General features: G+C 36.5%; 2 protein-coding genes across 2 annotated transcripts; one reads left to right on the top strand and one right to left on the bottom strand.

The window, feature by feature from the left end:
• Positions 1 to 3,491: 3,491 nt before the first annotated feature.
• On the top strand, positions 3,492 to 9,216 carry LOC127617050 (START domain-containing protein 10-like). Its single transcript, XM_052088924.1, has 7 exons — positions 3,492 to 3,631; positions 3,797 to 3,981; positions 4,271 to 4,418; positions 4,753 to 4,856; positions 5,328 to 5,445; positions 5,560 to 5,612; positions 7,342 to 9,216. The coding sequence occupies exons 2-7, from the start codon at positions 3,799 to 3,801 to the stop codon at positions 7,546 to 7,548; spliced, it is 813 nt and encodes a 270-aa protein (XP_051944884.1). The 5' UTR covers positions 3,492 to 3,631; positions 3,797 to 3,798; the 3' UTR covers positions 7,549 to 9,216.
• A 431-nt stretch (positions 9,217 to 9,647) lies between these two features.
• LOC127663441 (PDZ domain-containing protein 11) lies at positions 9,648 to 15,084 on the bottom strand. The gene is made up of 6 exons (XM_052155046.1): positions 15,036 to 15,084; positions 14,557 to 14,660; positions 14,318 to 14,458; positions 14,103 to 14,201; positions 13,954 to 14,014; positions 9,648 to 11,967 (listed from the first exon to the last, which is right to left on the bottom strand). The coding sequence occupies exons 2-6, from the start codon at positions 14,647 to 14,649 to the stop codon at positions 11,933 to 11,935; spliced, it is 429 nt and encodes a 142-aa protein (XP_052011006.1). The 5' UTR covers positions 14,650 to 14,660; positions 15,036 to 15,084; the 3' UTR covers positions 9,648 to 11,932.
• Between the last annotated feature and the right edge of the window lie 2,257 nt (positions 15,085 to 17,341).

Raw genomic sequence — 17,341 nt, 5'->3', positions numbered from 1 at the left:
ACCAAATTTGGTTTGTCCTGCTTCTCTATTATTGTAAATGGTCTCTCTGCCATATATCCTATATATTTGGGTGTTTCTTCAACTTCAGGCACTTTTATTTGGCACTGTGGCTTCATTAAAACATTTTTCACACCCTCACTATTCAGTTTGTTAACAATGTCCAACTGTGTATATACATTATCTCACAAAAGTTAGTACACCCCTCACATTTTTGTAAATCTTTGATTATATCTTTTCATGTGACAACACTGAAGAAATGACACTTTGCTACAATGTAAAGTAGTGAGTGTACAGCTTGTATAACAGTGTAAATTTGCTGTCCCTTCAAAATAACTCAACACACAGCCATTAATGTCTAAACCGCTGGCAACAAAAGTGAGTTTAGCCATTTTCCCTCCCCAGTATCATGTGACTCGTTTGTGTTACAAGGTCTCAGGTGTGAATGGGGAGCAGGTGTGTTAAATTTGGTGTCATCGCTCTCACACTCCCTCATACTGGTCACTGGAAGTTCAACATGGCACCTCATGGCAAAGAATTCTCTGAGGATCTGAAAAAAATAATTGTTGCTCTACATAAAGATGGCCTAGGCTATAAGAAGATCGCCAAGACCCTGACACTGAGCTGCAGCACGGTGGCCAAGACCATACAGCAGTTTAACAGGACAGGTTCAACTCAGAACAGGCCTCGCCATGGTCGATCAAAGAAGTTGAGTGCACGTGCTCAGCGTCATATCCAGAGGTTGTCTTTGGGAAATAGACGTATGAGTGCTGCCAGCATTGCTGCAGAGATTGAAGGGGTGGGGGAGCCTGTCAGTGCTCAGACCATACATCGCACACTGCATCAAATTGCTGTGCATGGCTGTCGTCCCAGAAGGAAGCCTCTTCTAAAGATGATGCACAAGAAATCCTGCAAACAGTTTGCTGAAGACAAGCAGACTAAGGACATGGATTACTGGAACCATGTCCTGTGGTCTGATGAGACCAAGATAAACTTATTTGGTTCAGATGGTGTCAAGCGTGTGTGGCGGCTACCAGGTGAGGAGTACAAAGACAAGTGTGTCTTACCTACAGTTAAGCATGAGTGCTGCCGGCACTGGGGAGCTACAGTTCATTGAGGGAACCATGAATGCCAACATGTACTGTGACATACTGAAGCAGAGCGTGATCCCCTCCCTTTGGAGACTGGGCCGCAGGGCAGTATTCCAGCATGATAACGAACTCAAACACACCTCCAAGATGACCATTGCCTTGCTAAAGAAGCTGAGGGTGAAGGTGATGGACTGGCCAAGCATGTCTCCAGACCTAAACCCTATTGAGCATCTGTGGAGCATCCACCAGCTCTGTGATGTCGTCATGGAGGAGTGGAAGAGGACTCCAGTGGCAACCTGTGAAGCTCTGGTGATCTCCATGCCAAAGAGGGTTAAAGCAGTGCTGGAAAATAATGGTGGTCACACAAAATATTGAAACTTTGGGCCCAATTTGGACATTTTTACTTAAGGGTGTACTCCCTTTTGTTGCCAGCGGTTTAGACATTAATGGCTGTGTGTTGAGTTATTTTGAGGGGACAGCAATTTACAATGTTATACAAGCTGTACACTCACTAATTTACATTGTAGCAAAGTGTCATTTCTTCAGTATTGTCACATGAAAAGATATAATCAAATATTTATAAAAATGTGAGGGGTGTACTCACTTTTGTGAGATATTGTACATGCATCTCAGGAGATTTTTATCACTTTTTCTGAAAGTCATGAATATTCCAACCACAGTGTAATTTACACACACCATAGAATTCTGTGGTGGAAATGACACTTTTTAAGTTTTGGAACTAAAATGGCCAACTCCTTTGTCTTGTTAAGGCTAATTTCATAGCTAACATTTTATGCATCCTAATTACACACAAATTGCAAACATTTTCACACTTTTTGCATAATTTGGCAAAATTCCATCTTAATTGGAAATTACGCCAAAGAAAACCGTGCTCACAGGTGTGATAGGCCTATTTACCTTGATTTGACTTATTCTTCAAACATCACTTGTCTCATAATTCATTTCAAGTATACTATTAACTGACACATTTGTCGACTTATTTAAAGGTGCAGTAAGCAATTTTAACATTTCTAGAACCTCATTTAGCAAATATCGTACTCAAACTATAATTGACAACCATCAAACTGACTGTAGCCAGGGACTAATTGTTTTTTTGTTTTGTTTTTTCACTGTTTAAAGCGACTATAGCACCGTCACATAGTGATGTTTCATTGCACCTATTGATATCTTTCAGAGAATATGGATATTTTCTGCCTGTTGATTACAGCACCTTTAAAGGAATAGTTCACCAAAAAATGCAAAGTCTCTCATCATTTACTTACCCTCATGCTATCTCAGATATGTATGACTTTCTCCTGCTGAACACAAATTAAGATTTTTTTTTAAGAATACCTCAGCTCTGTTGGTCTTCGAAGTGCAAGTCAATGGTGACTAGAATGGGTCTCTGCAGGTCCAAAAAGAACATAAAGGCAAAAGTGGTTAAATCCATGTCTTCTGAAGCAATGTGATAGGTGTGAATGAAAGACAGATCAATATTTAAGTCCTTTTTTACTATGAATCTCCACCTTTGACCAGCCCTAAGACTGTGGGAGTGAAAGTGTAGAATTCAGTAAAAAAGTACTTAAATTTTTATCCGTTTCTCACCCACACCTATAATATCTCTTCTAAAGTTAGAGTTAACCACCGGAGATGTCTGGATTACTTTTAAGATGCCTTTATGTCTCTTACATTTCTGGTCACTTGCATTGTATTGACACGTAAAGCTGAAATATTCATTTAAAAATTTCATTTGTGTTCTGCAGAATAAAGAAAGTCATACACATCTGGGATGGCTAAATGATGAGAGTTTTCATTTTTGTGTACACTAACAAGTACACTAACATTTGCAACAACAACAACAAATGTTACAGGGGCAACATTGTTGTGGTGGCAAAGACGCCAAGACTGTGAGACAGTTTAATTGTTTGGAGAAAAAAATATAGATAATTGATCATTTGTATATTTATAATGGATTTTCATAGTTTAATGTTTGAAGTCTGAGCCCAAACCAGTAAACTCACTAAATTAAATGAAAACTTAGATTGTTTAGGATTTGTTTAGTTTTTTATATTATTTTATTAAAGATTATAATTCAATTTGTTGTAATTTTGCAATGAAATTTTAATTCAATAGTATTTTGAGTTTATGAAATAGTTTAATAAAATTCTTGGTGATGTTACACTGATGGTGATGTAAAGGGGTTTCGGTTAGTGAACACAAATCTTGTTCCGTTATAAATTAATCATGCAAATCGGTAAAGCCAGAGACCACGGGTCCGGCAGACAACTGCGTCCGAATGGCCAATCAGTATGGGCCGTCCGACACACCCAAAATGGTGCCAGTTTTGTCAACTGGTCTCACTTTATTATATAAAAGACAGTGCAGTGGGTATAAGTCAAGATAATGCCAGTACCTTAAATCACTGTCGTTACTGATAGGACGCACTTGTCTCAGGTGGAGTGTGCACCTTGCTGTTTTGTAATACACCTGTCTACTACCGGAAGTAGTGACGATATTTTTCCACGCGCAAGCGTTTACCTCAGGTGAGGAATTTAGGACAAAAATCTTGTCGAGCTTGAAATGTGAATCTGTGACTACAATAACTGCGTGTGTCGACGGAAGTATATTTTGTCTTGGCTGTAGGAAGATACTGATCGGGAAAATCTTTATTTCTTGCTCTGTTTTCAATTTGGATATTTTTGTTTTAGGGATGTCTCGCGGTTCAGGAATTATTCCAGATGAGTCCATGTTTAATGAATTCAAAAAACAATGTGTGTCGACGGAGAGTTGGATCAGCAAGTACGATAAGAATGGCATGGTGGTCTGGGTCGAGGTGGCGCTATCCTCGTCCCAAGGAAACAAAGGCAGCTATTCCAAAGTGCACAAAATCAAGGTAAACAGTTTGCCTACTACATGTTACCGGCTACCATTATTTCAGTAAGAGAGTCATGTGTAATATGATCATTTAATAACAGCCTGTTGATTCATATAGTCCTTTACAAAGATATGGTATCAAGAGTACATTTTATAATAATTTATTGCAGTTCACTTGTATCACTTTTTCTTTTTGTGAAGGCTGTTACATTTCACAGATTGATTTACTTGCCCTATTCTGTGCATGGGAGCACTGTGTGTACTGCTGTCATAACACAAGTATGCAAATATGTTTGTTTCCCATACAGTGTAGAATAACCATAAATGATGTGTCGGCTGCTACTATGTACGATGTGCTTCTCGACAGCCAGTATCGGAAGACATGGGACCCTACAATGCTTGAGAGCTTTGACATAGCTCGTTTGGCACACAATGCTGATGTGGGCTACTATTCATGTGAGTCAAGACCACCGATTGATGATTTCTCTTTTAATCTTTTCAGAGCTTATTTAACGTCTCATGGTCATTCAGTATTCTTCTTACCTTTTGGTAATTTGCCTATAACTGCTTCAGGGCAGTGGTTAATCCCAATGCCTGGGCTGAAGAATAGCCTATAGGGACCATATTTTAGTGTGTATTTATAGTCCATACCAAGATAATGTTGTTCTGCATTTTCTTCAGCACTGTGACAAGCTTTGCTGATTAGGAACGGTTTATGGGCCATACATATCCTTGTGGGTAAAGATGTGTTTTTTACCTATTCATTCAGTTTTTGACCTTTTGTTTCAAGGGCTTTGTCCAAAACCATTGAAGAACAGAGATGTGGTAACCCTGCGCACATGGCAGGCCAATGAGGACGAGTATGTGATCATTAACTTCTCTGTGAAGCATCCGGTACGCCATTTTAATTTTTTTTTATACCTACACCTATTCTCGTGTTATGCATGTCTTTGTTAGATTTACGTCCACATACAATCATACATTCAGGACTTGATTTAAGCTCTCTTTAAGCTAATGGACAATAATGTGATTTACTTTATGATGAAGTGAGTAATTTCTGGACCAATAATAAGCAACAAATGGAATTGGACAAATTACTGTTTTAAAATGAGTTTCTCAAACACCCCCCTTGTCAACCATTTGTCCCAAACAGATAGTCCCTGAACTCCCGCTCTTTGTCGGTCCATTTGGATCGCTCGCACAAACGGAGTCCTATTTTGATAGCACCAATGTTTTCACTTTTCAGAAAGTCGTACCACAAATGGCTTACTTGTAGTTGTCTATCCACGTTAAGCTGGGGTAGAATTTTAACCTCAAAAATTACATCACAGTTTCATCACAGTTAATAAAGTTTTGCTTTTTTAGAAATATCCTCCACGTAAGGATTTGGTAAGGGCAGTTTCCCTTCTGACGGGTTACCTCATCAAACCAACAGGGCCTAACAGCTGCATTTTCACATACCTCTCACAAGCTGATCCCAGAGGTTTGAACAAATTTACTACTACTTTTGAGATATTCACCTATCAGTTATTTAACTTTTACTTTGGACTTTTACTTTGTTGCTGTTTTATAATGGTTTTTAATATTCATATTTAAGGGTCTCTTCCAAAATGGGTTGTCAACAAAGCATCTCAGGTCCTGGCTCCAAAAGTAAGTAAAACATTTTTTTTTTCCTAAAGATTCATTAAATGTACTAGTTTAGGACACTTTAAGCATGCAAGTGTCCTTATATGTGAGTATTTTTTTTAAGGTTTGAGAAATCACAATTGTTACCTTGGTAACATACTGGAAGATCTTGTACTGCAGACACTCAAGCAGCACTTACTGTGCCCAAGAGTGGAACTAGTTTATCTTGTTCTGTCTCTAGGTTGCATTACTTGTCATCTTTTTATTCTTTACAATAGCATGTGGAGCTTTAAGGCTCCTGATTAATGGAAGTATCTTTAATTTTATTAATCATCAGTAATGTGCTTTGTCATGGCAGGCAGTTGCATTTTAGACTACCAAGCATGCAAATATACTTGTGGTCACACATGTTGGGTATGATTAAATACATATGCTTTACGGCAGTATGTTAGAAAATATTGTGCGTTTTAATTTAAAGTTAGAGATGGCCTCCTTCAGGATGAGGCCATATGTGGTATTTATCTAATGGCTAGTACACAATAACCCTACAGCTTACTAACCTTTTCTGTGAAAAGTTTATATCTAATATTACTTCAGTGTCATGACAACATAAATCCTGTAATCTAATAAATGCCGTAAGGCTGGCAAATCCTTGATTATAACACTAAAATCACGTTAACACTATCATAACCTGTGTCTTGTGGCTATACTTTTGAAACAATATGTTTGAACATTTTGTAACTCTGACTGGAACCACAATTTCTGTTCTTTTTGAGATAAATGAGGAATTCATGATCATGCCACAAATGCTGTCAATTGAGATTAACTTGTATTAAACCTGGAACATTCTTGTAACTCTTTTAATGTTTGTTTGAGCATTATGAAAATGAGACTTATTTTTCCCAACGTTCTAAATCCAGCTGGCATCTTTAGAATATTTTTCAATGAAATATTGACATTTATTGGGGCAGTGTTTGTCTTAATATTTGTGAAAACAAATATATATATTTGATAGCCTTGTCTGAAATCCTACTACACCCCATCTGGTTGGGCTGTTTGCAGTATTACCAGATGGTATCTCTGTCCAAAGGGCATGCTGATAACAGCCTATATCTCACTCTTGGTGTGTCATTTACTATTATTGTACACTATTGTTGAAAGTCTCTCATCTTTAACCATTGAATCAGAAATTTGTTTTTAATCCCTTGGAAACCATTTTATATGGATAGTCTTTGAATTGCTACTGTATGCTAACTACTGTAGATTCATAGTGCATGTCTATACCCAGTACAAAAGTACTGTGAAAGTATCACAGTAGTCCAAGGTTAAAGAATACAATAGAACTAATTCCGCCTTCTAGAATGATAATACCATGCTTTTTTTATTATTACATTTTGTTATTGGACGTATAAGTCTGTTAATTAAATTTTAATGTGCTTTTCTTTTTACTTTCCTTCGTAATACTGGTTTATTAATAAAACATCAGGACCCATTATGTTCGGTTTTAAAAGGTCAAAATTTATAGCCGTTATTTCACACTCTGATCATTTTTGCTGACAAACCAGAACCTATTTGTAGCTCTGCTTGAACAAAAGATTTGGTGTAATTATTCTAAGTCATTGCACTGCCTTTAAAATGAGGTAAAACGGGATTCCATTTCATTGATTGTATTACACAAGACAAACAACCAAAGTTCAGTGTCACTTCCATTGAGACTAGTGGCACTCCCTCATTCTCTTCTGTCATTCAACAGGTCTTAAGAAGTGTTCACATGGCAGGTCAAAAATACCCCGCATGGAAGGCAGCAAATTCTCCTGACCACAAGCCATGGCTGTACCCCATACAGAGTGAACTGCCCATGATGGATCCAGCAGAGTTGTCCATCCAGCGTGGAGACTCACTGGAAAACGTGGATGAGAGCTCAACCAAAGATGCCCAACAGAATGAAGACAGCAGCTAAAATGGCTCCACAAAAAGGAAATGTACGGACAGTCTTTAGACTCCGTGTCCATGTCACTGGGTCGATCCACCCCACTTATATGGTCAGCTTTGTGTTGTTGACACCAAATATTCCTCCCTCTTGCACACAGAAATTGTTTACAGACATTGTGCTCTGCACTGTAGAGTTATCACTTTAGTATGTGTGACCAATGAGTAATAGGAATATCCATTTGATGTTTACCGCGTAACTTGACACTCACTACGCACAAAGATAATCCTTAACCTAAAATGTCTTTTTTTTTTTTTTCTTATGGCAGCACACACACAATGTAATGATGCTTCATCAAACAATAGAAAATACTATACAGTTCTGCTCCTTAATTTAAAACACTTTTAAGGTGGCCAGTTATCTAATAACTTTTTTTTTATTTTTTTTTTGCTTTTGTAATTTATTATTAAATTGAAATCCAACTGACATTTTGGAAATGCAGTTGAATAGGATTTGTAATTCTTTAATTTGTAGATTTAATTGTCATCTTAAAATATCTCCATAGTAGGGGAGAGATAAATTGAAATGTCATTCTTATGTTTGAGTATTTATTTTGAGTGCCTTTTTAAAGACGTGTGTCCATATTGGCATGTGTGCAAGAATGACTGACACCAAACAACCAGGGGAGAACTATGTATAATGTCTCTGTAATATGACCAAAACAGTGGTTTTCCTCAGATTTATTACTTGATGTGGTATTTGAGATTCCTGCAACAGGCAGAGGAAAATGTCATGATAGAGCAGTTCTGTACACTTAAATTATGTTCTGTGTGTTAAACCCTTAAGCATGAAAAGAAACAACATATTAATTTTAAAGGGATAGTTCACCCAATAATTAAAATTCTATCATTTACTCACCTTCACGCCATTCCAGATGAGTATGACTTTTCTTCAGCAGAACACAAATGACATTTTTTTTTGAAGAATTTCGCAGAACTTTTGGTCTCAAAAATTTTGAAGCTCCAAAAATCACAAAAGCCTGCATAAAAGAAATCCATAAGACTCCATTGGTTAAATCCATATATTTAGAAGTGATATGATAGGTGTGGGTGAGAAACAATATTTAAGTCATTTTTTGCTGGAAATTCTTCTCCCTGCCCAGTAGGGGGCATATGCATGAAAAATGTGAATAGTAAAAACAAAGAAAAATAATGGTATAGTAAAAATGTATTACTTTAATGCTGACTTGTGTGATTTTTGGAGTGTAAAAAATTTGGCACCCATTTAATTGTATTGTATGAACCTACAGAGCTGAAATATTCTTCTAAAAATCTTAATGAGTGTGCAGAAGTAAGAAAGTCATACACATCTGGGATGGCACGAGGGTGAGTAAATAATGAGGGAATTTTCATTTTTGGGTGAACTATCCCATTAACACACATGTGATGCTAGTGTTGTTTAATTTCATGCTAGGTTTTCCAAAAAGCCTTTCCCATCAAACAATTGTCACTACAACAGGTTGGAAGTTGCCCATATTTCTAACAAATATTTTTCTTCAGGGTAAGGATGTATATGTCTATTTGTGTGTTTGATATAAATGCACATGATATAAAAGTCCTCACTCACTGTCGGGTTAAATGGCTTTATATTGGTAAAGATTTTAAATAAATTATAATGTCCAAAAATGTTTTTGAAGACTTTTTTATATATATATATATAAGAATTTTGGTAGGGATATTAATGACACCATGATGTTAGCGCACGTGACCGTTGATCAGTGCCTAGCTAGGTATAGTTACATTTGCTTAAAACATCCTAGTCCAAGTTTTCCACTGAGAATCATTATAATCGAAAAAGGTATTCTTTAATTTATTTATATTATGGAATTCAAAAATGTTAAACTTAAATGTACTTGGTTATTTCAGTATCAACATAAAACACTAGCAGAAATATCATATTAATATAGCCACACTACCTTACATTATACCTGTAAACTTGCCACAGTAACTAGGTAGAAATATTAAGTCCTGCAATAACATTGAGTAACAGAAAGTCTCTTCTCACATTGTTTTTCAATTTCTGTGACCACACATTTATCTTCAAATAAAAGAGCACAACATATTTCACTGAAATGATTTAATGATTTAATTGCACTTGTAAACACATTTGCCACAAGGACATCAAAATGCATTTCATTGATGCAATTATTTAAAACAACTCTAAATACTACTAAGATTCAGATTGCACAATTGAAATGTAATCACAAAATAAGACAAAATTGATGAAGTATATTAGATATTGGACATTAATATCAGTTCCATGTAATAAATGCCTGATATTGATATAACTTTTAATATTCACAGCAGACCATAATAATTTATGATGTGCCATTTGTCCCATCACTGTATAGTCATTTCACTCAATAAATAACACTTCTACCATACTTTCTTTTAATATGCATGCAATATGCTTATTTCCCCAGATGTTAGGGAAAGTCTATATAAATCAGATTTTGAAACCCACCCCTTTGATTAGTGAGGAGAGTTGAGAGAGTGAACGGGGTCAGATATTGTTTCAAACTTGCTTCACCAGCATGTCCAAATCAATACCATTCTTTTGTGCTGATTTGTGCTGCAAAAATGAATGTTTGTGCTGGTTCAGTGTTTGAGATATTAGACATCCCTTTAACCTTAAACCAAAATTGAGATAATTTTTTTGAATGTGGTGTCACTTTCCACCCCATGTGGTCCAAATTGCTCCAAACCGGTGCCGTTCATTTGTACTCTATTTGTGCCTTTAAAAGTAACCTCATAATGTTTCCTTTCTATATATTAAACAAGACCGTTTTGGGAGCCATGACATGATGCAGGCTAAACCCCACATCAATCATTCTCACCCGTCTCCAACGTTTGTGCTCGCTACTAGTTGTGTTTGGCATCGTTGAAGCATTCATTTTTTGCCACATCTAAACTCAAACACATCTCTCTGTCAGGAAATATCAGATTTACTCACCTTTCAGCTAAAGTCACTTTTTCTGAAGCTAATTTGACCAAATTGTTTGGCAAAATTTCTAAATTGTCCTTATTAAAATCACTTTAAATGGCTACTTTAAGCTTAAAACTTAAACTAAAAACCTGAAACTCGGTTATCCTAGATTTATCTACATTAATAGCAAAACATAGCAAGATACAATACAAATCAAATAAAAAAAATGTAAAAGTTAGTAAATAAAATGAATATCAAGAACTTATAAATATCACCATTATTACCAGTCCAAAGGACACTAAATTTGTTTCTCATAATCTTAAAACCTTTTGATCTAAAGGCTTATGGTCAAATGTTTGGGATTATTTCTGTACTCAAAAATAGACTGTGCCTAATTATAGATGTCTATACAAACTTTTTATTCACAAAGTAGCCAACAAGTGTCCAGTATACGAAATCATTCAATACTGTTTAAAAAGCATCCCAGGATGCATCTGAAGTTGATTGAACTGTGTGCAGAGCTGGAATAGACAAAAGGCTACAATGAAGAAGTTCAATTAGAATATGTTTCTTATTGAATTTGTTTTGGTCACTGCATAATTTCCATACTTTTGTGTTACTTCTTAGTTTTGATGATGTTATACTCTAAAATGTGCAGTAACAAATAATAAAGAATAGGCAAGTGTGATCAAACTTTTCTACAGAGTTCCAGTCTTACACTGAGGTGTGTTTTTTGTGTCCATCTGCACTGTTTTATAATTGATTTCAATGTAAACATGCGCTAGATGGACATCTTCGATGGCTTGTTTGCATTTTTAGACACCATATCACGTTCTAAAGAACCTAAATTGCTAAACATATGTTGCGAGTCAAGACACCTGTTTTGCTCTTGTGGTGCAGCGTGTAATTTTGGTGCAGCAATTTGCATTTGGAGTTTGATGTGGTGAAAGATCTTTGCCAAAAACGTATTCTTCAACGCTATCAAACAAGGCACAAACTAGAAGCGAGCACAAACAATGGAGACAGGTGAGAGTGATTGAAATGTTATGAGGTTTCTTTTTAAGGGACAAAACCTGCACAAACGAACGGCACCGGTTTGGATCACTTGGGGTGGAAAGTGACACCACACAGCCAAAAATAATGTCTAATATCTCGAACACTGAACTGACTACTTCACGGAGATGGCTTCGACATATAGGTACAGACTCGGTTAAAAGCCATGTATGGTCCTACAGCTGGCTTATGTAGAAAACAGACACCCGAAAACTGTTGAAGCGCTGAATCATCAAATGTGTTCTTGAGTGTTTGGAGATTATTTCTTTGAACAGTTTTTTAGTCAGCAAATGTAAAAAGTGGGAGGAAGATGATGCAGTGAATGTTCTGTGCTGCGTCACTCCACTTGTTCCTACATGAAGCTCAGCTCTGCCACCTAGTGGACAGTCCTCTCCTTCTGCCTCTGATAATCTAGAAAAAGAGTCACAACGTTTGTAAGAACACAGGCACACCAAAACAAACTTTGTAAGGTGCCTGGGATTCGAAACAGCATTCCTAGTAACAATCTACCAGTTGAGCTAAAGGAAAACTTAAAAGACCGATATCAATTAATCTATGCGTCTACATGTTTACATCAACATTAAACATGGGATCCAATCAGTGTCAAAAATATTTGACCTCCCTGAAATAATTATTTTCTAGGGGATTTGTTTAAATTTATGAGAGAATATTTTTTTAACATATATTACACACAGTCATTCAAGAAACATGAGCAGAAAACATTTTGGTGTTAATTGTTCGTAAAGCAGTTCTGAAGTACATTTTCGGATTCATTAAAGTTTTCGTATTTTCAAAATGTTAGTTTGTAGGAACGAAATTTACATCTGCTCCTGACCACGTGTAAATCGTGCGTAAGACATCCGAAAGTGTTGTGTTTTTTCAGGCAAACTGTCATGACTACGTTTTGATAGAAGTGAAATGAAATAAGTAATGAAAAAATTACCTAATAATTAAATGACTGAAACCTTAAATAACAAATAGCCTATACTTATGTAGAAATGTATCTTTACTGCTTTCATTTTTTCAAAGAATATTTTTTTCTCCAACTTTGCTTATTGTTTTTACAGCAGACATGCTTGATTTTTCTCCAAAAAACGAATGCCCTCTAATGTGACTGGACCGTTTTTTTTTATTTTATTTGAAATGAGCTCTATAATCTGCGATGGACTGGCGACCTGTCCAGGGTGTCCCCTGCCTTTCGCCCAATGTTAGCTGGGATAGGCTCCAGCCCCCCGTGACCCTGTACACAGGATAAGCGGTTGACGATGGATGGATGAGCTCTATAATTAAGGTTTCATAATTGTGTATAGACTTCGGTAAAGCGCGTTCTGTTGAAATGTATGTTCGATGTTAATGCTGTTAAATCCATAAATAAATTGCTGGCAGGTGCATATACAATAAAACAGGGAAAAAAAAGAAAAAGCCTGCACACTGTCGTATAGCTTGCAAAACTGTTATATCTTAAAGCATTTCGGTCAAATATCTACTTCAGGCAGTCTATTAATTTCTCTGAAGATTCTGCTTTACTGTTACCATCATGATAAACCCGAGAAGTTTCACAGATGATGCTGGCGAGGCGCTGCAAACTGAACCAGTGAAGGTTAATGGTGGGGGACATCCTCCTCCGGCATGAACTGAACATGTTTTACACTCATGTCAAACCATTTGTATCGATTCTTGAACTGTTTGGTTCACAAAATAGCCTCCGAAGACCGCAAAAACATGCAATGACAGTAACTCCTGACTTTTATGAGACAATACCATGACTAATTGAATAATTTTAAGATGTGAATGCACATCATTCATAAAAATGAGCCCATTACTTTTCCACATAGATGTTAACCGCATTTACTAGCGAGTCTGAGGCCTTCCTTATATGGCCTTTTCATGGGCGTGGAGTATGATAATTGTGAATGAACATGCACACGCCCCTCTTTACGAATGTTTGGAATTTACTAACATACATGCGTTTTACTGACAATTCTGTGGAGTGCGAAGTGTTTGAGAATCCGGTGGAAAGTGTTTGGGAAGGTCCATTTTAAGCGCAAATTACTCAGAATTGACTCAAATTTCTATTTCTATGTCCATTCATGTCAAATACAATTAAATCAAATAACTGAAATGGTCACTACAGTGTCTAAATCAATTACTAGATAGGTCTAGAACAGAATATTATGAAATAGAACAAATATAACATAAGAGATAATACAAGTAATTAAAATAAAAACATCACAACATTGCTTTTTTTTTTGCCCCCCCACATTTTAAAAATCGGTGGCAATTTTGTCACTTTCTGTAACGTTTTTGCCACAAGACCTCATTTATTTTTTGCCCCCTGAGTCCTATAATCTAAATATTCTGCATGCACCACAGGAGAAGGATAAATATTTTACTTACTATAAGGGAAGTAGCGAACCTTCATTAAAATCTCTCTTGCTGTCTTTAGAATCTCCACAGCCTACGGGATAAATCAAGACAGCATGAATACTATTCTGAAAGGTCCAGATGATTTTTGCCTCTTGTACTACTGACACATCAGATCTTACCCTTGAATGTTCTATGTCTTGAAAATCCACATCATTGACAGAAAGCACCTGATCACCCTCTTGAAGTCCGGCCCGATGTGCATCAGAATCTGGCACCACCTGTCAAAACATTTTGAGCAGGGCAAAACCAAGATACCTTACAAGATGCCTATCTCTCAATTATTTTTGCTCAAAGAAAAAGAAGAAAAAATTTGATTTCACATGGCAACATTCACCTTAGAAATAAAAATACCAAGCTGTGAGGCCTTTCCACCACGGATATTGAAGCCAAGTTGTGCACCAGGAGGCTTTTTTAAGACTACAGTGCGAGGCAGGAACTGAGTGAGCTCGTTGTTATAGTCAGGGTGATGTATCCTCTGATTGTAAGAAAAAAAGATTTGAGTTAGGCCAATATAATCACCAAAGACAAGTTAAAAATGTCAGACACGTCGGTAACCAACTTCAAGGCTTTCACCTCCTGTGCAGGGATCCACGCAGGTGGGTTTTCATAGGACGGAAGAAAGACTACAGGCAGTTGATAGTCATCATATGGAATCTTTTGGTCCATGTTTTTTAGAGCTAGAAATGTGAATGCGAGAGAAACAAGTGATTTGATTTCCTGAGATAGATTTCGCTCTATATATCCAAATTAATGGATCTTATGCAATTCTACACAACACCGAGAATTCACTGATGAGAACAAACATTAATCGCTAAACGTTTATGGTTAAAGGTATGTAATTTCACTCTAAACTGTTCTCATTGTACTGAGCACAACTGGCTAACTTGCTATAGCACAACAACAAACATATGATGCGCTACACAATGAGCCACCGATACAAATTCTCAGAATGTTGCGTGAGCAGGCGAACGTTAAAAATACGTTCATAAAAAAACGCAATATGTACAGCTGATAATTTTGCTGGACAGTTTTATTTTTGTCTTTCAACTCACCAAGAACGAAGCATTAACCACGCCCTCCCTCTACAGGTCACGTGACTGCATCTCTCTTTAAAGGGGAAGCAGAGGTTGCGTAAATAAGCAGAACTACATCTTAATCTATAATTATATTTAGTTTAACAAATATTAAAATAAATAATAAAAATAAATACAAAACAGGTTCAGAACTGCTGAAGACCACAGTGTTTAAATAACTGAAGAGAACTGACATATACTTACACATAAATTAATATACATTCTCTCTCTCTCTCTCTCTCTCTCTCTCTCTCTCTCTCTCTCTCTCTCTCTCACTCTCTCTCTCTCGATATATGTATTATTTTTCTGTTTTTTTCTCATCCACAAACACAACACAACAGTTATACCTTCTCAAATTACTCATTGCAGGTGCACAAATCATTTTCTACGAATCACAAATTAAGAAACTCATACGCTCACATTTTTGCTACAGTTGTTCCAGTAAATATGGTGCAAAACACAGATGCAAAAATCACTTTTGCTCCATATTTTACACAGACATGTGGTGCAGGCGGGGAGAGCACGCGAAAAACAGTGTTTGAGACTCGTAGCAGCAGATTCAAGCAGTTGTAGTTTTGTATTTGTGTTTGTGTGAGAAAAATATCAAAGAAAAAAATAAAGTTTTGTGAGTAAATATTCTACAAGTGTGCAGCTCTCGTTGGATGAATTCAAATACTGATTTGCGGATGAGCAAAATTTGTCCGTGACTTCACATTTTTTGATGCGGGTGTGTGAATGTGTTTTGCACCATATTTACTGGAACAACTGTAGCAAAAATGTGAGCGTATGAGTTTCTTAATTTGTGATTCGTAGAAAATGATTTGTGCACCTGCAATGAATAATTTGAGAAGGTGTAACTGTTGTGTTTGTGGGAGAGAATAAAAATCTTGCAACTCTTAAAATACATTTCTTTGTGACTTCAAATTTACTGATACACATGTGCGGCTAATCTCTACAACTACAAATAACACTGTCACAGGTGCTCATTTGAGTTGCACTCTATCTTCATAGTACACGTGCATATCGCCACCTATTTTACCGAAGTGTGTAACATCAGGGTTTTACATACTTCAACCTTTAATAAAAGTTTTAAAAAAGTTTTTTTTATATAAAATAAAACCAACTATATTTTACAATCTAATCCTGTATTTTTAAGAAAATGAAAGAGATTCTTGCAGCATTCCATAATTTTCTTACTCACTCCTAAAATCCCTTCCAAATACCATCCACGTTCTAGAGCCTCCAGAGGACCTAGTAAGAAGAATTCAACATCACCTGGTGGACTTCTGCTGGTCTGGAACTGATAAGATCAGTTCGGGTGGCAGAGAGACTGTTGACTCAAATTAATGAGTTTTTACTACTAGAATATAGACTGTCTTTAGAGACACCTATTGGAGAGGAAGAGGCTGCTGTCTTTCCAGATCTGAATTTCTCACCTGATATTAGAAATTGGCAAGAAATGGAGAATGGTTTGCTTTCTTTTAAGACACCTCAGCATTTTTTAGAAATGTTGGAAAGAAAGCTATTTATGTAATGTGTAAGGTGTCACATCTCCTTCAGCTTCAAAGTGTGAGAGAGTCTATATGGTAGGAGATCTTTGGGTTAAGCACTTCCCCTAAAGGCTGCTGGAGGACCTTATACAAACCTCCTATTGAGAAAAGAACTGGAGCCCTGCAATGGAGGATTGTGCAAGGTATAATAGGCACAAACAGACACAGAGAACACCCTGATTACACAGGTCGGGGAGGGTTGTCCTTTTTGTGGAGTACAAGAAACTATCTTTAACTCATTTTTAAATTATGCGAGATTACATCCATTATTTTATAAATTAGAAGAGTGGTGTCAAACCCTGGGGGACATTTTTACACTTGCAAGGTTTATTTATGGGCCCAAGCATAGCAAAAGTAGAATGGAGAGTCATGTTTTATTAAACTATTTATTTGGGCAAGTGAAGATGGCTATATGGTTGTCAAGAAAAAGTAAACTGAGTGAAAATGAATGTTATTTCAGTACTAAAGGGATTAATACAATCCCGTATCAACATAGAGTATAGCTATTATAAATTGTTCAAATATGGGGAGTAAATCAGTGTATATGTGAAGTTGACCCTGATGACTGAGAAATGCTGCTTGTAAAACTACACTCATTATTGTGTGATCATTTATTTATTATTTTTATTGTTTTAACCATTTTGTAATAAAGAGTCAAAAAGTCTCTCTCTCTCTTTCTCTCCCTCCCCCGCCCCCCAAAATGAGGATAAATCTGTGTCATTTAACTAAAATCTG

This window comes from Xyrauchen texanus, chromosome 23 (assembly GCF_025860055.1).
Source record: "Xyrauchen texanus isolate HMW12.3.18 chromosome 23, RBS_HiC_50CHRs, whole genome shotgun sequence".
Taxonomy (NCBI): Eukaryota; Metazoa; Chordata; class Actinopteri; order Cypriniformes; family Catostomidae; genus Xyrauchen; species Xyrauchen texanus.
Note: the sequence above shows the minus strand (reverse complement) of the source record. Positions and strands in the feature narration are given on the sequence as shown.